This window comes from Vulpes vulpes, chromosome 9, assembly GCF_048418805.1.
Source record: "Vulpes vulpes isolate BD-2025 chromosome 9, VulVul3, whole genome shotgun sequence".
In the NCBI taxonomy this organism is placed as follows: Eukaryota; Metazoa; Chordata; class Mammalia; order Carnivora; family Canidae; genus Vulpes; species Vulpes vulpes.
Window position 1 is genome coordinate 31928875 of NC_132788.1, and position 23264 is coordinate 31952138.

Sequence of the window (23264 nt, forward strand, 5' to 3'; positions counted from 1 at the left end):
ATTTTAAAATGAACACATGCATTTGCAGATTGACCTTAAAGCAAAAGGAAAAAAGTGCTGATATGTTATATATAATTATTAGGGAGCAATTAAGAAGTAAAGAAGAGCAGCATAGTAAAGAAGTTGAAATGAAACAACCTAATCTTAGAAGACGAAACTTGGAATTGAAGAGTGTAAAAAGTAATTTGAGTCAGGTAAATTTTTGGCAGTAATTGTATATTTCTATCAATATTATTTATAGTATCCTTTTGATATAATACATATTATTAGGCCTCAAGTAGATTAAACATTTCATTTTAACCTAATTGCAACCATGATATTTATAGCTACAATTACTACCTTATTGGAAGTCTTGGCCTCTCACATATGCTCTATGTATATATTTTGAATGAAGGGATGGAAGGTGAAATGAGATAAATGTGATATTGATTTATTGATTTATGGAATTGTATTTATTTTTACACAGAGCATGGGCTGGGGGGGGAAGTAGTAGAGGGAGAGGGAGGGAAATGAATCTCCAGCAGACTCTGGTCTGAGCACAGAGCCTCACCTGGGGCTGAATCTCGTGATCATGAGATCATGACCTGAGCTGTATAAAGAGTCAGACACTTAACCCACTGAGCCCCCAGGTGTCCCAGTTTTGGATTTTTTAATGTTGAAATATGAGCTAGATTTCCTTGAGATGCTGATGAAACTAGTTAAATGTTGTATACAGAAATTTTATTTCACAATACTATGTCTACTTGTATTTTTACTCTATGGTACATTTTGCTGTCATTTAATTTAAAATTTGAGTTATTCACTGAGGATGAAAAGCCTTGTTATAAAAAAGACTACTTTGAACATTTTTTTAAGTTCTCTTAAGCCTTTTTGACTTTTTTTTTAATGATAGGATCCAAACTCCTAATGAAAATGCGTCTCTAGGTTATAGAAGAGCAAAATGATGTTCAGAGGCAACTTTCTCGAGAACAGAATGCCCAGAGTATTACATGATGGAATACTTTTTTTTTGGTATATTTTTTATTGGAGTTCAATATGCCAACATATAACACCCAGTGCTCACCTGTCAAATGCCCCCTCAGTGCCCGGCACCCAGTCTCCCCGCCCCCCCGCCCACCTCCCCTTCCACTATCCCTTGTTCGTTTCTCAGAGTTAGGAGTCTGTCATGTGTTGTCACCCTCTCTAGTTTTCCCACTGATTTTCTCTCCTTTCCCCTATAATCCTTTTCAGTATTTTTATATTCCCGATCGAGTGAAACCATATGATGTTTGTCCGTCTATGATTGACTTACTTCACTCAGCATAATACCCTCCAGTTCCATGCACATTGAAGCAAATGCTGGTTATTTGTCATTTCTAGGGGCTGAGTAATATTCCATTATATATATAGACCACATCTTCTATATCCATTCATCATTTGATGGATACTCAGGCTGCATCCACAGTCTGGCTATTCTGGAAAATGCTGCTGTAAACATTGGGGTGCAGGTGTCTCGGTTTTTCACTGCATCTCTATCTTTGGGATAAATCCTGAGTAGTGCTATTGCTGGGTCATAGGGTAGTTCTATTTTTAACTCTGAGGAACCTCCACACAGTTTTCCAGAGTGGCTGTACCAGTTCACATTCCCACCAACAGTGCAAGAGGGTTCCCCTTTCTCCACCTCCTCTCCAACATTTGTTGTTTCCAGTCTTGTTCATTTTCCCTATTCTCACTGGTGTGAGCTGGTATCTCTTTGTGGTTTTGATTTGTATTTCCCTGATGGCCAGTGATGTGGAGCGTTTTCTCATGCGCTCGTTGGCCATTTGTATATCTTTTTTGGTGAAATGTCTGCTCGTGTCTTTTGCCCGTTTCATGATTGGATTGTTTCTTTGCTGTTGATTTTAAAGAGTTCTTTATAGATCTTGGATACTAGCCGTTTATCTGATACGTCATTTGCAAATAACTTCTCCCATTCTGTAGGTTATCTTTTAGTTTTGTTGACTGTTTCTTCTGCTGTGCAGAAGATTTTTGTCTTGAGGTCCCAATGGTTTATTTTTGCTATTGTTTCCCTTGCCTTCATAGATGTATCTTGCAAGAAGTTGCAGTGGCCAAGTTCACAAAGGCTGTTGCCCGTGTTCTCCTCTAGGATTCTGCTGGATTCCTGTCTCACATTTAGATCTTTCATCCATTTTGAGTTTATCTTTGTGTATGGTGCAAGAGAATGGTCTAGTCTCATTCTTCTGCCCGTGGCTGTCCAATTTTCCCAGCGCCATTTATTAAAGAGAATGTCCTTTTTCCAGTGGATAGTCTTTTCCTGCTCTGTCGAATATAACTTGACCATAGAGTTGAGGGTCCACTTTTGGATTCTCTATTCTGTTCCATTGATCTATGTGTCTGTTTTTGTGCCAGTACCACACTGTCTTGATGATCACAGCTTGGTCATACAACTTGAAATCCAGCATTGTGATGCCCCCAGCTCTGGTTTTCTTTTTCAATATTCCCCTAGTTCGGGGTTTTTTCTGATTCCACACAGATCTTAACATTATTTATTCCAGCTCTCTGAAGAAAGTGAAGAAAGTCTATGGTATGTGGATAGGAATGCATTGAATGTGTAAATCGCCCTGGGTTAGCATAGACATTTTGACAATATTAATTCTTCCCATCCATGAGCATGGCATATTTTTCCATCTCTTTGTGTCTTCCTGGATTTCTTTCAGAAGTGTTTTGTAGTTGTTAGGGTATAAATCCTTTATTTCTTTGTTTAGGTTTTCTTGGTATTGGTGGTGACCTCTCCTTTTTCATTCGTGATTTTATTAATTAGAGTCTTTTCTCCTTTGTTTTTTATAAGGCTGGCTAATGGTTTCCATATCTTTTTCTTTCAATGAACCAACTCCTGGTTTTGTTGATCTGTTCCACAGTTCTTCTGGTCTTTATTTCATTGAGTTCTGCTCGAATCTTCACTCTCTCTGTTCTTCTGCTTGGTGTAGGTTTTATTTACTGTTCTTTCTCCAGTTCCTTTAGGTGCAAAGTTAGCTTGTGTCTTTGAGGTTTTTTCCCAATCTTTTGAGGGATGCTTGTATTGCAATGTATTTCCCGCTTGGGATTGCTTTGGCTGTATTCCAGGGATTTGGAATGGTTGTATCTTCATTTTCATTAGTTCCCATGAATCTTTTTATTTCTTCTCTAATTTTCTGGTTGACCCATTCATCTTTCAGCAGGATGCTCTTTCTCCTCCACCTGTCTGAGTTTCTTCCAAATTTCTTCTTGTGATTGAGTTCTAGTTTCAAAGCATCGTGGTCTGAAAATATGCAGGGGACAATCCCAGTGTTTTGGTATCCGGTGGTCTATTCTGAGAGAGTTCCGTGTGTACTTGAGAAGACTGGGTGTTCAGTTGCATTTGGATGTAAAGTTCTGTAAATATCCGTGAAATCCATCTGGTGCAGCGTATCGTTTAAAGCTCTTGTTTCCTTGGAGGTGTTGTGCTTAGAAGATCTGTCATTTGCAGAACGTGCCGTGTTTAAGTCTCCTACTACTAGTGTATTATTATCTAAGTATGCCTCTACTTTGGTTATTAATTCACTGATACACTTGGCAGCTCCCACATTAGAAGCATAAATATTCATGATTGTTAGATCTCCTTGTTGGATAGACCCTTCAAGTATGATATAGTGTCCCTCTTCATCTCTTACTATAGTCTTTGGGATAATCATTAATTTATCTGATATAAGGATGGCTACCCCTGCTTTCTTTTGAAGAACATTCGAATGGTAAATGGTTCTCCAACCTTTTATTTTAAGGCTGTAGGTGTCCTTATGTCTAAAATGAGTCTCTTGTAGACAGCAAATAGATGGGCCTTGATTTTTTTATCCAGTCTGAAACCCTGCGTCTTTTGATGGGATCATTTAGCCCATTCACATACAGAGCACCTATTGAAAGATATTAATTTACTATCATTGTAATGCCTATTCAGTCCCTGTTTTGGGGGATTATTTCTTTGGGCTTCCTCTTTTTTTACAGGGTCCTCTTTAATATTACTTGCAGAGCTCGTTTGGTGGTCACATATTCTTTTAGTTTCTGCCTATCTTAGAAGCTCTTTATCCTATTCTGAACGAAAGGCTCGCTGGATAGAGTATTCTTGGCTTCGTGTTTTTCTCATGTAGAACCCTGAATATTTCCTGCCAGCTGTGTCTAGCCTTCCAGATCTCTGTGGAGAAGTCTGCTGTTAATCTAATATTTCCCCCATAGAAGGGAGAAATCTCTTGTCTCTTGCTGTTTTAAGGACTTTCTTCCCCCCCCCCCCCCCGCCTTGGTGGGGGACCTCTGTATCTCCTGGACCTGAATGCCTTTTTCCCTCCCCAAATTAGGGAAGTTCACAGGTATGATTTGTTCAAATATCCTTTCTGGCCCTCTGGCCCTCTCGACCTCCTGTGGAACCGCAATCATGCGTAGATTTTTCCTTCTGAGGCTCTCAGTTATTTCCCTTAACCTTTCCTCATGGTCTTTTAATTGTTTTTCTGTTTTCTCTTCAGCTTTCCTCTTTGCCATCAACTTGTCTTCTGTGGCACTCACTCTTTCTCCTAACTCATTAACCCTCATTGTTAGGACCTACCTTCAGTTTGGATTGCATCGTATTTAATAAATTTTTAATTTTGGACTAATTAGATTACAATTCTGCAGTCATGAGGGTTATTTAATACTCTGTGCCTTTTTACAGAGTCACCACTAGCTTTATAATTGTGCTTCTGAATTGGCTTTCTGACATCAAATTGTAATTCAAATTCTGTAACTCTGTGGAAGAGAGTACTGTTTCTGATCTTTCTTTTGTGGTGAGATCGTCCTTCTAATCATTTTGCTCCCTGCAGCGTAGTTGTATGAAAGGGCTGAATCTAGAATATCAACCACAATCTAAGTAAATTTCACCTTAGATGATTATTTTTTTTAAACATTTCTTTTATTTATTCAGGAGAGACCCAGAGAGAGGGGCAGAGCCACAGGCAGAGGGAGAAAGCAGGCTCCATGCAGGGAGCCTGATGTGGGACTTGATCCTGGGACTCCAGGATCATGCCCTGAGCTGAAGGCAGGCACTAAACTACTGAGCCACCCAAGGTTTCTTATCCTTAGATGATTCTGACGAGGTCCATGACATGAAATTGAAAACGAAGGGAAGAACAAAAGAACACAAAATGACCACTAAAGTGAAAAACAAATTTTAAAACAAAGTAGTAGAAAATAAAAGGCCAAGAATGCCAAGTAAGAAAAAAAAGAAAAGAGGGGGGAAAAAAAAGGAAAGGTAAAGAGAGGAAAAAGAAATAAAGAAGAAGAAAAATAAAATGTCGGGGGGACTGGGACATGGTGGTGGTGACGAGGTTGTAGTGGAGGGAGAATGTAGTCTACCTGAGGGGTCCCTAGGGGGTTGATCCTCTTGTTCCTGAGTTTATTAAGTTTTGTATGTTAGAAGATACTGAGTCCCAAATTTCTACAAACCAGAAATACTTGTAGAGAGCCCCAACATTGTTCCCTAAAACATAAGTGAGCTAAAACGGGGGCAGAATGGGAATGAAGAGAGAATATAGTCTCACAGAACGAACCAGCACGGTATACCACTTGGTTCTGGGTGCATGCTGGTCCTGTTTTAGAAGGTCTTGGGCCATTGTAGAACAAAACGAGGTAGAGAAAACAAAAACGCACACACACAAAAAACCTATCTCGTCTAGCTCCCAAAATTAAGTTGAGTATGTTGAAGGGAATCTAGAAGTGGAAAATATATCTAAGACGTGTTATTGTAAAAATATGAGAGTCAAAAAGGAAGAAACTTAAAAACGAAGAGGTGTCAAAATATAGTAGTTAAGGTGGGAAAAGAGAAAGAAAATTGGAAACTTACAGTCTGAAATAAAAATGAATTGTACTGGAAAAAAGAGGGTTACCCTCTAGTTCTAGATATTGTAGATCCCTGGACTTCCCCTGGAGCTTTCCAGCGTTGTTGGGTCAGGAACGTGCTCTTCCCCTGTCCTTCCAGCTGGTCTTCTGGGGGAGGGGCTGGCTGTGCCGATTCTCAGGTGTGTGCACCTGGGGGAGCTGCCCCGCCCCTGCTGGGTGCAGGGTCAGGGGGAGCCGACTTCCCGTGAGGCCCGTGTCCCCTGGTGGCCCCCACTCTCCCAAGCACAGGGTGACACCAGGAGGGACAACAACACCGGCGGCGGCCAGGTCTCCCTGGCCATGGAGGGTGGCCCCCGCAGTGACTCCCACCATCTCCCAGTCCACCGGGGCCTGGATGCTCCTGGGGCAGGGGGCGCCGATCTGCGCAGGTCAGGGTGCCGGGGCAGGAGCGTCCTCGCTGTCCTGGGCCCTCCCCGGTCTCGGCCTGTCCCCAGGGGGGAGCGCAGGATCCTGGCTGTGTCCCCCGGCGCCCCTCCTCTGTCAGTGACCCCGGGACCTGGAGGTCCCCCCCATCCCGCCTGAGTTCCCTGCTTAGCGCCTTTCCATTTAAAGCTCCTGCTTCTCCAGGGCTGGGCTTTCCCGCCCAGGAGGCTTTCCCCGCAGGCCTTAGCCCGGCTCTTCCGGTGCCCCTCCCCACTTGATTCTTTTTTAGTTTTTAGTTCTTTTCCGCCTTCCTACCTCGTTAGAAGTAAAACCCTTCTCTCTGTAGCGTTCTGACTGTTCTCTCTTTAAATCTCAGGTCGGGCACTTGGGGGGCAGGGGGGCACTTGACGGGATGAGCACTGGGTGTTATACCATATGTTGGGAAATCGAACTCCAATAAAAAAATAAATAAAAATCATCAATCAATCAATCTCAGGTCAAATTCGTAGGAGTTCAGGATGATTTGAAAGTTCTCTAGGTAAGTTGGTGGGGCCAGGTGCTTGAGGATCCCTACTCCTCCCTCACCTTGCCCCCCATCCCACCCAAGATGGAATTCTAAACAATCACCTTTGCAAATGAAATGAGATAGAAATGTCTCATACTAAAATGAATTCTGAGGTATTTTCTTTAGTTATTTGGAAGTACATGTGTATATGTATTTGTACGTATGTATATTTTATTTTTTGGAATTATTATTTTTCTCCATGTATGTGTATATTTCTAAAAAACCAACCCTGTACATTATGGAAAGTACAGAGGATTTTAAAAGAATACATATCTATGTGTGAGTGTGTGTATATATACACATACATACATACATACACATATGGGTCTGTGTAGGGGGGAGTGTCGTTTTTAGTCCATTCGTTAATTTAAATGCATTTGTCTGCAGGGGTCAAGTAGTGACCTTCATAATGTCCTTATCTGAAGGAGAAGTTTTTATTATTTTGGAAAATAGTATGGAATTTCTGAGCTTTCCATAAGCACAAAACTCTTGCTACTAACAACATATGTTTTAGTTTTTGGCGATTCCTTCACCACCTCTATATTCATAGAGAAGTTAGTTTCACACTTCCACTGATGAACGGGAGGAAAAGCGTAGCCCGTTCAAAGACCTTACTTAGATGTTAGTCTCGTACTTTAGAGAAGAGTAACAATTTGCTCCAAGTAGTATCCGATTTCATTACAAGGACCTTTTGAAATAATCATAGGCTGTAATATATACTTACTGATAATTTATTGATGTTTTTTGTTCTTAATAAAATAGCTCAGTGTATTTCCCCCTTTTTTGCATTTATTGCCATTTTAATCATCTGAAGAGGAAATAAAATTAGTTGCAGCCACAGATAATCTCATGATTTTTCTAAGAGCTACATAAATTTTACCTTAGTATTGGTATTTTGAAATAGAGGGCTTTATTTGTTCTTTTTACAAGACTTTATGGATTCATTTGACAGAGAGAGCACAAGCGGGGGGTGGGGGGGGTGGGTGGAGGCAGAGGGAGAGGGAAAGGTAGGCTTTCTGCGGAGCAGGGAGCCTGACACGGGACTTGCTCCCAGGACCCGAGGACCATGACCCCAGCCGAAGGCAGAGGCTTAACTGACTGAGCCACCCAGCCACTCCCGAAATACAAGGCTTCTTTTGTATTTAAGATTCACACTAGAGAAGTAGCTGCAGTTTGGTGCCAGAACAGTGGTAGTGTTACAAAGACCTGGGGAATGCCCTGCAGCTCACTTAGTATTTTTAACCTCTCCATTCTGGAATTGTGATAACTGAAAGAGATAATTAATGTATGCAGACATGTTTGTAGCACAATGCCTAGATTTATTGGTTATCAGTAGATACAATTCTTATAACTGAGTATAGAAATGTTAGGAAAGTAGAATGTGTATGGAATATTCTCAGGACAGGGTAAGGTTAGGAAATTGAATCTGTCCAAATATATGCAGAGCTAAGGGTTTTCCTGTGGACTGTATTAGATATGAGACTGTAAACTGCATTTTAGTGTAGTCAGATGTATTAGTCTTTTCTTTCAAGCCTTCTGCGTTTGTTGTAAACAAGAGAACCAATTCTGAGATTCTTAGGATTTTGTCATGATTTCTTTTTCCTTTCATGCATTCATTGTCTTAAATTTTTGAACTTTGGGGAATTTATGCTTGTATAAAAGTTTGAGGCTTGGATCCAACTTTGTGTTTTTCAATTTGGATATCCACTTAACTGCAACCTCTTCTTTGCATAAACATAGGATATTCTTTGATTTCAGAGAAAATCATGATAATGTCATTGAGTTCCAGCTAAAAGACTCTTGTTTTGTTAGGTTTCTCCTCCTCATGAAAAAGATAAAGGTCTGTTACATGAAAACCGCACGTTGCAACATGAAATTGCCACGCTAAGACTGGAAATAGACACAATAAGGATTCAGAAGCAGGAAAAGGAAAAATATTGTGAAGACACTGCAATTGAAAAAGAGAAGAATGACAGTCTTCAAAACGCCATAAAATTGAATGACGTCACATTAACCAATACAGTATTCCAATCTAGTGGGCAGCTGAATGTTGTGACAACTGAGAATACTCAGCATGAACTCCAGGATGAAAAGCTAAACAGAGAAAGACTGGAAGCAAAACTTCAGTCATACCAAGCTAGACTCACTACAGCTGTAGAGGATCATGATCAAAGTCAGGCATCAAAAAGAGACCTAGAACTTGCTTTGCAGAGAGCAAAAGAGGAGTGGTGTCATTTACAGGGCAAAATGAACTTTGAGATGTCTAACCTGAAAGATAACAATGAGGTGCTTTCTCAGCAACTTTCTGAAGCCAAAAGTAAATTCAATACCCTAGAAATTGAGCTCCAGTCTAAAAGAGACGCTCTCAGACAAAAGACTTTGGCTTTAGAACATTTACAAGGAAACCTAAAACAAACACAGGACCAGAAGATGGAAATTGAGCAGAAATCTCAAAATGAACAAGATAAAGTGAATAAATACGTTGGAAAGCACGAATCCTTGGAAGAGAGATTATCTCAACCGCAAAGTAAAAATACGTTGCTCCGAGAGCAACTAGATGATGGCTACAGCAGAGTGGAGTGTAAAGAAAAGACTAGAATTGATCTCAAAGACCAGGTTCAGGTTATTGTAAGAACTCTTCAAGCTGAGAGTGAAAAACAAAGTCTTCTACTGCAAGAAAGAAATAAGGAGTTAATCAATGAGTGGAAACATTTAATAGAAAGAATATATACGTATAAAAAGGAGAAAGAAGGAAGAGAAGTAAGTATTCAGAAAGACAAATATTTTTCAAGCTTCCTGTTAGAAAATTCAAAGTAATGTTTGGTTATGGCTTATTAGTACTGTTTTTTTTTTGTTTGTTTGTTTGTTTGTTTGTTTAAGAGAAAGAGTGCACCTGCACCTAAGTGGGAGTGGGGCAGATGCAGATGGAGAGGGAGAGAGAATCCAAAGTGGGCTCTGTGCCCAGTGCAGAGCTCCACTTCATGACCCCGAGATCACGACCTGAATGATTATGGGTCAATTTTGAATCTAGTTGAATATAAAAAAAAAATAGACACTATCAGTCAGCATAACTTATCCAGCAAATAAAAATGAGACGTGAGAGGTGCTTTAATTTGAATAAAAATGCCGCGTCATCTATGAGAAACCTCAAGAGGTTAAGTTATACATTGTTAAAGAAAGGAGTCTGATATTAATAATTTATTAATACTACTAAAATAATTTTAATTCTTGTCACCACATTTTAATACCATGATGAACAGATAAGTGGAAATGCTCATACCTGAGTGTTTTGACATTGAGGTTCAAATAAGTGGATTAACTTGACAACTAACTCCAGATTTGTCACATGAACTGAAGTGTAGGTGCTGTATCTCAGTACTTTTTTTTTTTTTGATAGCTTTTTAAACATTTTCAGTTAGCATACTTTTTCTTTATGTAAATTTAAATGTTTAGTCTCAAATAATTTATTCTTGTGACCTTTTAACTCTTTGAAGGCATCTACTTTTCACTAAATCATAATTTGGGATAACTGGTGACTTAGCAAAACTGTATTTGATTTCATCTTCCCTCTACAGTTTATAATTTAAGCATTTTTCAAATAATTTGCTCATTTCAAAACTCAAGTAACTACCATTTGGGCTTAAAATTTTCCAATAGAATTGTATCTTTGTGATTTATTAATTTGGCACTGGATCTCCATTTTCAAGCTACTGAGGGAGGGGTGGCAGGATTCTTGTATAGCAGGAGTGGAGTGAGAATGAACAGGGGAGGGAGCTCTAGGAGCTCTGAGGCCAGGAGGGAGGCAGAAGCCAGGTTATCTAGGGGGCTTGAGGGCCATTAGTATGACTTCACTTTTGTTCTGAGATAGTAACCTATTGGAAGGATTTGAGCAGAGGATTGAGTATGTGAAGAACTTGGAAGTTAAGTTTAGCCTCTAATAAAAAAAAGAGAGAAAACGTTTCATTAATGTAGAATTTACCACTGCTAGTCTCACCTGTATAATACCCATTTCTTTTTGAGACTTCAGCAAGCTGGGAAGCTTTGCAAATTCATCAAGAAGGAATGGAGAGTGGGGCTGAAATAATTATCTAAGTAACATAATACTGACTAGGCAGGAGGATAACACTTTTTGTGTCTTTAAGTGAATTCAGTTAACAGCAGTGTGTACATTCTAGGAATAGAAGGTGAGTTGATGTATGTGGTGGTAAAGTACATATGTTAGAATTCTATATTATTAACATAATAGTAGGATGATTTCTAAAATCAGTAACAGAAGGTCTTCTTAGGTAGTTATGAGAGAACTTCAACAAGAACTGTCCAATACCCTAAAAAAGCAATCTATGTCACAGGCTTCACTGGAGTTATCACATTGTTGTATTAAGTTAGAAGATGAGATACAGGATTTAAAGAAAATATGCAATCGAATCAAACGTCAGGTATGTATTACATATAACATGTCAACAGTTCATCTGTAGCTGGTTAAATAATATAAAGTGTTTTAGGATGCTAATTTCCATGGACCACTTTCTTTTGTATTTTCATTTCAATTTCTCATAATTTTAGTGTCTTCACCATGCACCTATTTATTAAATTCTGACTTTTCATTCTGCCATCTGTGTTACATGTTTTTCTTACAGCATTTACCCATTCACAGAAGTTGAGGGATTTTTTCCTGCTATACAATTTTTTTAAAGATTTATTTATTTATTTGAGAGACAGAGAGAGAATGCATGTCCATGCACACTCATGAGTAGGGGGAGGGGCACAGGGAGAGAGAAAGAATTTCCAGGAGATTCCCTGCCGAGTACAGAGCCCCATGCCAGCTTAATCCCACCACCAATGAGATCATGACCTGAGCTGAAATCATGAGTTGGACGCTTCAACCAGCTGAGCCACCCAAATGCCCTAAACAATGTTTTTTTTTTTTTAATTTTTATTTATTTATGATAGTCACAGAGAGATAGAGAGAGAGGCAGAGACACAGGCAGAGGGAGAAGCAGGCTCCATGCACCGGGAGCCCGATGTGGGATTCGATCCCCGGTCTCCAGGATCGCGCCCCGGGCCAAAGGCAGGCGCCAAACCGCTGCGCCACCCAGGGATCCCCCCTAAACAATGTTTTTTAATGAGATCTCTATTACCATGATGAGGTGAGTTAGATAAAATCAGAAGATACGGTTTAATAGAATGTTTCAGAAAATCGTCTTATTTCTCATCTTCACTTTTATTGATGGATATAGACTCTACTGACTTCAGGAAAACTTGTAAAGAAAGGTTACGACTAGTAGAACTGAGTCGTTTCCTTCATTTTCTTTTCCTTTTATATATTTATTTATAAATATTATAAAATATTTACATTTTGAATATTTTTTAAAAGATTTATTTATTTATTTATTTATTTATTTAGAGAGACAGAGAGAGAGAGAGAGAGAGGCAGAGACACAGGCAGAGGGAGAAGCAGGCTCCATGCAGGCAGCCTGACGTGGGACTCGATCCCAGGTCCCCAAGATCACACCCCGGGCTTCAGGCGGCGCTAAACCGCTGCGCCACTGGGGCTGCCCCATTTTTAATACTTATATATTAAAAATGCATGGAAATACTCAGATGATGTATATACAGCCAAAAGAGAGAATTAAGAAAATTATCTAGGTCCTGCCATTGGCTCTTTTTAAAAGGTTTATTAAGCTATAAATACACCTACCGTACAGTTGACCCATTTAACATGTGTAGTTGTCGCTGAATCTATTTATAGGGTTTTGCAACTATCACTGCCATCAGATAGAACATTTTCATGACCCTGAAAAAAAACCCTTAGCTGTTGCCCCTGATCTCCAGCAACCAGGAATCTACTTCTTGTCTGCATACAGTTGCCTATTGTGAATGTTTCATATAAAGGGAGTCACACAGTGTGTGGTCCTTTGTGACTTGCTTCTTTCACTTCCTGTTTTCAGGGTTCACCTGTGTTCTAGCATATGTCAGTGCTTCATTTCTTTTTCTGGTCAGACAGTCCTCCATTGTGGGCTAAAGCCCTTGTTCATTCATCATTTAATGCACCTTCGGGTTATTTCCACTTTGTGGCCCATAATAATGCTGCTGTGAACATTGATTTAGTTGTTGTCTGGACATCTGTTTGTATTTCCCCGCCATCAGATTTTATCCTTTAAGTTAATTGGGGTGATTTTACCATCTCAGCTTTTTTTTTTTTTTTTTTTTAACTCATTCTACCCTTTCTGTCCTTTTAGTTTCCCTTCCTCTTGCCTAATCCTACACTATTGAGACCTGGCTCATTGTCTCTCATTCTCCATGAGGCTTTCTCTGATTATTCTAAATCCCCCTGAACTTACTTTCTTCACCCATATTCTCTGGTCTGTGCAGACCAGTTTAGTCCTTTAGTTTACATTGTTTCTATTTTTTTTTATGAGCGATAATTCTGTCTTCCTATGTACAAATGTATGTAAGAGGGAAAATATTTTATGTGTATGGTACCTATCCTTGCATAAATTTGAGAGTATCTTAACAGTTTTTAGGATAAAATTAAGTACTTATACCATAGCAGTAATTTCTGATTGAAACACATTGACATAACAAAGCTGTATTCTAAATGTATTTTAAGCAGTTAAGTGTAAAACTGAAAGTATTTAATCTGATCGGGCAAAGTGTTCAATCGGATGCTGGTTTTTCTGATTATGGCAAAACAGTCTAAATATGCCTGCCTTCATTGTGCAACCAGAACTGAGATTTACAGAGTTCCAGCTCTTTACCAATTATAAAGCTCTGAGGACAGGTTTTTAAATTTTTTTTAAGTTTATTTATTTATATAATCATTACGTCTATTGTGGGGCTTGAACACAACCTGAAGGTTAACAGTTGGATGTTCTTTTAACTGAACCAGCCAGGTGCTCCTGGGGGCAGCTTTTCTGATATGCCACACCACGGAGCCTTACTTAATCTCTACTCATCAGAGTACTTGCTAAAGCCCTCTAACATAAACAGTTGCTAAGATGAACAATATGAACGTGAAATGATTTGGGAACATTGATTTAGCAAGAGTCCATTATTTCCACGTCAGTGGCTTTACCTTGCCTCTGATGGTCATGTAAGTTATGTATCACGCAGTGTAGGAGTTACTGTTTGCACTGTAGTCCATGAGCTTTGTCCACTGAGTAGTATAGAGAGGAGGTAAATTAAAATTATTATAAGTGGAGGAAAGTACCATTGGCTAGTGGAATTTGTGAAACCTTTTTATTAAGATTAAAAAAAAATTTTTTTTTAACTTTTGTTTATTTACTCATGAGAGACAGACAGAGAGAGAGAGAGGCAGAGACACGGGCAGAGAGAGAAGTAGGCTCCATGCAGGAAGCCTGATGTGGGACTTGATCCCAGGACTCTAGGATCAAGCCCTGAGCCAAAGGCAGATGCCCAACCGCTGAGCCACCCAGGCATCCCTTCTTTTAAGATTTTATTTGTGTGTGTGAGAGAGAGAGAGAGAGAGAGAGAGGAGAAGTGAAGACAAGAGAAGAGAAAGAACATGAGTGCACAAGCAGGGGGAGGGGCAGAGAGAAAGGGAGAAGCAGGCTCCCTGCTGAGCAGGGAACCTGATATTGGGGTCTCAATCCCAGGACCCCAAAATCATGATCTGAGCCCACAGCAGATGCCTAACTGACTGAGCCACTGAGGCACCTGTAGTGAAAGTGTTTTGAAGTCCTGAGGCTATATCCTGGGCCTTATGCTCCCCATTTGCTACCGCTTTCAGTGGTATGAAGAATGGTTTCAATATAACTTGTATAAGAGATCACTTCCATTGCCCTGCCGTCTGCCTAAAATATCGACTATCATTAGAACATAAAACACAGCAACAATAATAATGCTAATTGCAGACACTTAGAATTTGGTACGTGCCACATACTCTTCTAAGTAGTTTATGTATATTCCCTAATTTAAACTTTCCGACTATCACAGTGAGGTAGATACTATTATTAACTTCATTTTACACATGAAGACACTGAGACAAGAAATTTGAAGTAATTTTTCAAGGTCAAACAGCTAATGCTCAGGGGAGTTGGGAATTCAGATCCAGGCATTCTGGTTCCTACAGATATCCTGCCTCTGAAGCTGTTACTTGAAATATCTGATTGTCCCTGAAAGCAGCATGTTGTATAATCACTGGAATGCCCATGGTGATTTGTAAATGTGAATATTTAAAATTATAATTGATGTGGTGCTTGGAATAGAAAACTAGAAAAGTTTACCATAAGGTAATTTCCTGTTTTTCCTCTTTGAACAATATGTAAATTTATATGTGTACCTGATAAAATATAATTTAAAAACGTTAGAATGTTGTTTTTTAATACTAGAAGAGTGGTCAGAAAGCTTTTCTGTCGGGGGATTGTAAATATTTTGGACTTTGCAAGTCATAGGTCACTATTGTAGCAATATAATTCTGGGGTAGCCTTAAATCAGTATGCAGAGGAAAATGTGGCTGTGTCCAGTGACATTGTATTTACAAAAACAGATGGTGGTGGTTTTATACTAGATTGTCAGTAGTTAAAAGTATTTCTTTTCTATTTTAGGTACAAGAAGCAGAGGATCAACATACCAAGATTGTAAGATGTATTGAGAAGTCACTAGACCACGAGAAAAAGTACAATTTTTTTTAAAGATTTTATTTATTCATGAGAGACACAGAGAGAGGCAGAGACATAGGCAGAGGGAGAAGCAGCCTCCCTACAGGAAGCCTGATGCAGAACTCGATTCTGGGACTCCAGAATCATGCCTTGATCCACAGGGAGACGCTCAACCACTGAGCCACCCAGGCGTTCCGCAACAGTACAATTGAAAGCAGCACAGAAAATAACTTGAGTATTTGTAAAGCAGATAAGTAGTAGTATAGTATGAGAAATATATCCATTATGATAAATATATCATTGTTTAGCTGGGTAAAAATATCAGCTTTGTGGGATTTTGAAATGCATAATTTTTGCTTAGGATCTTTAAATTTTGTACATTAACCCCAAAACACAACCAGAAAAATGGCACAATTGCCAAATCTACTTTTTAAATTTTTAAGAATTTATGCAAGACCTTTAGATGTTTGATTAGAAATTATGTGGAATGTTTAAAATTTGTGTCTGAGAAATAAATATTTTAAAATATGCATTTTAGGCTTGAAGTTGAAAATGCCAAGTTAAAAGTTACAATCAAGGAGCAAGCAGGCGAAATTGAACAGCTTCAGAAAGACCTGTTAAGTACAAGTTCGGTAAGTCAGTCTCTTAATTTCTGTCCTAAGGAGAAGGAATTTTTATATCTCTCGTAGTAGTATATAAGAACATTTTGGATAATATGAAAATTCTCACTCATAAAAATATTTATCCATATGGTTGCTCTTTAACTACTCGGTATAATTTCTCTTTATAGATAAAGTTGACTGAATGCATAAATTAATCATTTTTGTAGTAAGATTTTAATAAAAAGGATTGTGATAGCCTAGCAAGCAGTATTTTATATATTTATATATTTATAAATACATTTATATATTATAATTTTATATTATATTATATATTATAAATATATATATTTATACATTTTGTGTATCTGTCAGTGATCGTTTGGGTTTTTCTACCTCTTAGCTATTGTTGGTAATGCTGCTATGAATATTGGTATACTAATGTCTGAGTCCCTGCTAATATTTTTCAATATGTTTAAAATTCCCCAAACTTTGAGTAATAATTTGATCTTGAATGCTGACTGTCTCTTGTAATCTAAACCCTTCACTGAGATTTTGAGAAAATTACACTACTAATAATTTGTAGTGATTTGTAATTACAAATTGGTAATGTGTTGTCTTCATTAAGAATGACTACGAGGGGGATCCCTGGGTGGCTCAGTGGTTTGGTGGCTGCCTTGGGCCCAGGGCATGATCCTGCAGTCCCCGGATTGAGTCCCACATGGGGCTCCCTGCATGGAGCCTGCTCCTCCTCTGCATGTGTCTCTGCCTCTGTGTGTGTGTGTATGTGTGTGTGTGTTTGTGTGTCTCTCATAAATAAATAAATAAAATCTTAGAAAAAAGTAGAATGACTACTAGGTAATTATGCAAACATTTTTCTCAAAGGGATGTAGTTTTCTCCTTGTTGGATTTTGTAAAGAAAAAGAGATGCCAGTGAAAAAGTAGAAATGACTGCTCGGTCAGGGCCTTGTAGAGTTGCCTAGTGCTCGCAGCATTCAGAGCAAGTTCAGAAACGAATGTTTTTCTGTTAATCATACTTTCAGAGATTTAACAGTCCAGTCTCAGAAAAGATTAATGTGCAATCCAGGACTCCAGTTTATTGATGGGTAGTGAAAACTATATAACCATTTACAAGCAGTATAGGATTATCGTGCAAGCAGTATAGGATTATCGTGCCATTCATACCTAGTGGCTACCAATGATTTAAGATGAGAAGATTGCTTTGGGACTTCTAAGTTGGAACTATGAGGTAGATGGACCTACAACTAGTTTCTTTCAGTGACAAAAGTTAGGTACATGCAAATTTCATTAAACGATCGTACCTATCGGGGGAACTAGCACATTCTGTTGACTGGTCCTTTCTGTGGCCAAAGAAACATCGAAAAAAACTTTTTTTCCTGACTTCATATAAACTGCTCAAGTTGTTTTGCTGTACTTTTCATGCAGTTAACTTGACAACATGTTGATAAGGAGTCTTGTCGCTGACTGAGAGTGCCATGAGTTGTCCCCCTACAATATCACACAGGAATCTATTAGGGAAGCCATCACATATTACAGAGTTTGTAAGAATATCCATAGATATTCTGTAGATTCCTACAGAAATGAATTAGGGTTATGGTATAAAATTATTAGCCACTTTAAGCTTACCCTATAAAATAAAAACTTAAATAGCTTTCCAGCAACTTAATTCATAGCCCAAATTTCTCTAGAAGTTTCTCACCTCATGAATCCCCAGGACAGAGACTATGTCTGTGTTAAGATATTTCATGGACACCATTTTGAGGTGAAGAAACCTGGATTGGGAAGGAGAGTTAACTCTAGCTGACTTAAGCCTCTGAACAAAATACTCAAAGTACAGTGGGTCAGCATCCTGAGGGTAAGGGTGCCCCCCCCCCAAGATTAAAAAATAATATACTCGGGACGCCCGGGTGGCTCCTGCATTAAGCGTCTGCCTTCAGCTCAGGGCATGATCCTGGAGTCCTGGGATTGAATCCTCCATGAGGCTCCCTGCATGGAGCCTGCTTCTCCCTCTACCTGTCGCTTTGCCTCTCTCTCTCTCTCTGCCTCTCCCCCCTCCTACCCTCTCCCTCTGTACCTCTCATGAATAAATGAATAAATAAAATCTTTAAAAAATAATACACTCAAAGTAATGCCAAAAAGAGTCAAGATAAAGTGTACAAGGTTAGTTGTGTGAGGCGCCTGTGTGGCTTAGTGGGTTAAACATCTACCTTTGCCTCAGGTCATCATCTCAGGGTCCCAGAATCGACTCCTGCATCAGGCTCCCTCCGCAGCAGGGAGTCTGCTTCTCCCTCTGTCTCTGCTCCTCTCCCCATTCGTGCTCTCTCTCTCAAATACATAAATTAAAAAATATAAAAATAACAGATTAGCTAACTAGAAAGGTAATGCACGTCAGGTAACAGGTACTGAATGTGTGGTTGAAAATATTGTCTGTGAAGAACTAGAAGGAAGATGGAAGCATATACATGACCTCAGTAAATGGGTCAAGGCTGAAAATGTAGAGTACAGCATCTGGTTTTGAAGCCTTGGGATTTGGAGAACTCTAAGAGGATGTGAAAAATAGGAATAGCAAGGGTCCAAGGACTGAATGTCAGCATTTGCTGTCATTTAGAAAATTTAGAAATGAAATGGGATTAGAAGAGCAGAGGGAAGATGTGGTCATTGTTTTCAGCTGCTGCTGAGAAGTAAAGCAGGATCAGGACTTGTAAAAAAAAGATCCTTGATGATCGTCAAAATTTTTTAGTGGAATTCCAGGATTCAAAGTCAGATTTTAGTGTAAAAGAAGCAATGAAACGATGAATCTGTGGCTGAGATGACACATTAAAGAATGTTCGAGTCCAGTGAAAGGGGAAAAGCAAGATGATCGAAAATGCTGCAAGAGTAAGGAAATGTTTTTATATAATATTGGGAGGCCTAAATTTTATTTAGAGAGAAAAGTGGTTAATAGAAAAGAAGAAATTGAAATCTTGCAGAGAAGGAGAGTATCTCATCCTAAAGTCAGATGATCATCAAAATTTTAATGGGGACAGTATGGGAATTTTTCAGAGACTATCTTAATAAGGTGTGATCTCACAAAACTCCGAGTATCTTAAGATGTTGGTGAAACTGCTTCTAGGACATCTCTAGAAACTCAAAAGTAAGTATAGCCACTTTAAAGATTTTTTTCATTAATGCTTGTATTAATGTGGATTAAAACCCTCTGTATTTCCCAAGTAAATGTTGGCAATTTAAATTCTAGAAACAAAAATGATGAAAATATAAACTCAGTTGAAGCTGTTTTAACAAACATCCTTTAGTTTTGAGATTTCTTGTCATTGTCATTTGGCTCATAATCTACATTTTATATGTATTTTATAAACCTGTCTAAACACATATTACTTATGGATTCATGAGAAATAGCATTTTATAAAAGAAGAAGGAGTCTTTCGATTTTTGAAACTAATGTTCTTAAAAAATTGTTTCCAAAGTGTGGTGATGAAAAGGAAAGCCTAAAGAAATGTATGGAGTTGAAACAGTCTTTGCAGTTCAGGTTGGATCAAGAAGTGAAGAAAAATGAGGAATTAGAAAAAGAGAATACTGGGTAAGACTAATATTTCACATCACTTTAACCATTAATTAACTAATTTACCTGTAATTGTACTTTATAAAACCCTAAATAGAAATTCTTGCCAGAATACTACATTTACTCTTCAGTGATTCCTTAAATAATAACAACAATACCTTTGACATATGTTGTCAACTGCGCTTTTCATTGTCCACCTTGAATTAAGTCTGCAAGATATCTTTGTTCTTAGGTAATCTTTCCTTTTAATAGTGTTCTTTTCTTAGAGCAGATATCCTAATCTCTAAAAACTTATCTGTGTCATTATGTAACAACATCAAAAGTTACCTGGTTTCGCATGTATTTCTTTTTATTTATATTATTTACTTGAAATTCAAAAAATTAACTTATAGTGTAATATTAGTTTCAGAGATCGAGTTCAGTGATTCATCACTCTTATGTAACACCCAGTGCTCATGCCATCACGTGCCCTCCTTAATACCCATCAGCCAGTTACCCCATCCCCCACAATCCCTTCCCCTCCAGCAACCCAGTTTGTTTTCTAGTACTGAGTTATGGTTTGTGTCCCTTTCTGATTTCGTCTTGTTTTACTTTTCCTTCCCTTCCCCTATGCTACTGTTTTGTTTCTTAAATTCCACATACGAGTGAAATCATATGATAATTTTCTTTCTCCAGTTGACATATTTTGCTTAACATTATCCCTCTCGTTCCATCACATCATTGCAAATGGCAGATTTCATTTTTCTTTTTTATAAATATTATTTATTTATTCATGAGGGGCACACAACACACACACACACACACACACAGTGAGAGATAGAGAGGTAGAGACATAGGCAAGAGGGAGGAGAAGCAGGCTCAGTGCAGAGAGCCCGATGTGGAACTTGATCCCGGGATCATGCCCTGAGCCAAAGGCCAACTCTCAGCCACTGAGCCACCCAGGGGTCCCAAGATTTCATTGTTTATTGGCTGAGTAATATTCTGTTCTCTCTCCCCCTCCCTCGCTCTCTATCTAATAAATAAATAGGATTATTTATATCACGTCTTCTTTATACATACCTCTTTCAAAGAACATTGGATCTCCTAGTTTGGCTATTGAGGATATTACTGCTATAAACATACAGGTGCAGGTGCCCCTTTGGATGCCGATCAAAATGATCTTTGGGATTCATACCTTCTAGCGCAATTGCTGGGTTTTACATAGGTAGCTCCTTTTTCAACTCTTTGAGGAACCTCTGGTACTGATTTGCAGAGTGGCTGCACCAGGTTGCATTCCCACCAACATCATAAGAGGATCCCCCTTTCTCTGCATTCCTGCCAACATCTGTCATTTCCAGACCTACTAATTTTAGCCATTATGAAAGGCGTGAGGGAAAAAAACTCAATGTGATTTTTGACTTGTGTTTCTCTGATGCCAACTGATGTTGAGCATGTTTTCCTATGTCTGTTGGCCATCTGTATGTCTTCTTTGGAGACATGTCCTTTCATTTCTTCTGCCCACTTCTTCATTGGATTATCTTTCTTTGGGTGTTGACTTTGATTAGCTCTTTATAGACTGCATACCAGCCATTTATCTGATAAGGCATTTGCAAATACCTTCTCCCATCCTGTCAGTTGTCTTTTGGTTTTGTCAACTGTTTCCTTGCTGTGCAAAAGCGTTTTATCTTGATGAAGTCCCAGTAGGTCATTTTGGCATCTGGTGACATGTCTAGCAAGAAGTTGCTGCAGCCGAGGTCACAGAGGTTGCTGGCTGTGTTCTCCTCTAGGATTTTGATGGATTCCTGTCTCACCTTTGGGTGTTTCATCCATTTTGAGTCTATTTTTGTGTACGGTGTAAGAAAATGGTCCAGTTTTATTCTTCTACATATGGTGGTCTGAGTTTCCCATGCCATTTGTGGAAGAGACTGTATTCTCTCCATTAGATATTCTTTTGAGTATTGTTGAAGATGAGTGGACCATAGAGTTGAGGGTCCAGGTCCACTTCTGGGTTTTGTCTTCTAGTCTACTGATTGACATGCCTGCTCTTGTGCCAGGACCATACTGTCCTGTTGATCACAGCATTGCAATAGAGCTTGAAGACCGGCTTGTAATGCCACCAGCTTTGGCTACCTTTTTCAGCATAGCTTTGGCTCTTCGGGGTCTTCTAAGGTTCCAAACAAATTTTAGTATTATTTACTCCAGCTGTGTGAAAAGAAGTTGGGGGCAGCCCAGGTGGCTCAGCGGTATAGCGCTGCCTTCAGCCCAGGGCGTGATCCTGGAGACCCAGAATCGAGTGCCACGTTGGGCTCCCTGCATGGAGCCTGCTTCTCCCTCTACATGTGTCTCTGCCTCTGTGTGTGTGTGTGTTTCTAATGAATAAATAAATTAAAACTCTTTAAGAAAAAGAAGAAGAAGAAGAAAAGAAGTTGGTTGCATTGAATGTAGAGATTGCTCAAGCTAGCATAGACATCTTAACAATATTTGTTCTTCCAATTCACGAACATGGAATGATTTCAGTTCTTTATGTCTTTCTCAATTTCTTTCCAGAATGTCCTATCGTCTGCAGAGTGCAGATCCTTGTCTCTTTGCGTAGGTTTATTCCGAGGTATCTTACACTGTTTAGTGCAACGGTACATGGAAGGACTCCTCAGTTTCTCTTTCTTCCGTCTCATTGTTAGTGTATAGAAATGCCACTGATTTCTGTGCATGCATTTCATATCCTGCTGCTTTGCGCAATTCCTCTATGAGTCCTAGCAATGTTGGGGTGGAGTCTTTGGGGTTTTCCACATACGATATCATGTCCTCTGCAAAAAGTGAGGGTTTGACTTCTTTCTTGATTCAGATGCCTTTTTATTTCTTTTTGTTGTCTAATTGCTGAGGCTATGTCGAACAACACGGGTGAGAGTGGACCTCCCTGTCGTGTTCCTGACCTTAGCGGCAAAGCTCTCAGTTCTTCCCCATTAAGAATGAGACTGGGCGTGGGCTGTTCGTAGATGGCTTTTATGATTTTGAGATATGTTCCCTCCCTCCCTGCACTGCGAAGAGTATTGATCAAGAAAGGATGCTGCGCTTTGTCAAGTGCTTTTTCTGCCATCTGCTAAGAGGATCCTGTGGTTCTTGTCCTTTCTTTGATTACTGTAGTGTATCACATTGATTCATCTGCAGATGTTGAATGACCCTCACAGCCCAGGCATAAATCCCACTTGGACATGGTGAATAATCCTTTAATGTGTTGTTGAATCCTCCCAGCTAGGGTCTTGGTGAGAATTTTGGCATCCATGTTCATCAGGGATATTGGACCTTAATTCTCCTTTTGGGTGGGGTCTTGGTCTGGTTTGGGGATCAGGGTAATGCTGGCCTCACAGAGAGAGTTGGAAAGTTTCCCTTCCATTTCTATTGTTTATAAACTGCTTCAGAAGAATAGGTGAATTCTTCCTGGAATGTGTGGTAGAGTTCTCCTGGGAAGCCACCCGGTCCTGGACTCTTGTTTGTTGGCAGATTTTTGGTGACTGCTTCCATTTCCTTGCTGGTTATGGGTCTGTTCAAGTTTTCTGTGTCTTCCTGTTTCAGTTTTGATAGGAAGGGATCCATTTCTTCCAGATTGCCTAGTTTGTTGGCATGTAGTTGCTCAGAATGTGTTC

At 39.2% G+C, this 23264-nt stretch overlaps 1 protein-coding gene across 1 annotated transcript in view; it reads left to right on the forward strand.

Moving 5' to 3' along the window:
* Window positions 1-23264, forward strand: part of LOC112912760 (uncharacterized) — a 163434-nt gene that overhangs the window by 111263 nt on the left and 28907 nt on the right. Inside the window, exons 28-33 of the mRNA XM_072722106.1 lie at window positions 83-194; window positions 8657-9604; window positions 11194-11280; window positions 15412-15482; window positions 16004-16097; window positions 19550-19662. Of these exons, the coding sequence (XP_072578207.1) occupies window positions 83-194; window positions 8657-9604; window positions 11194-11280; window positions 15412-15482; window positions 16004-16097; window positions 19550-19662 (1425 nt within the window). The remainder of the gene's footprint in view (window positions 1-82; window positions 195-8656; window positions 9605-11193; window positions 11281-15411; window positions 15483-16003; window positions 16098-19549; window positions 19663-23264) is intronic.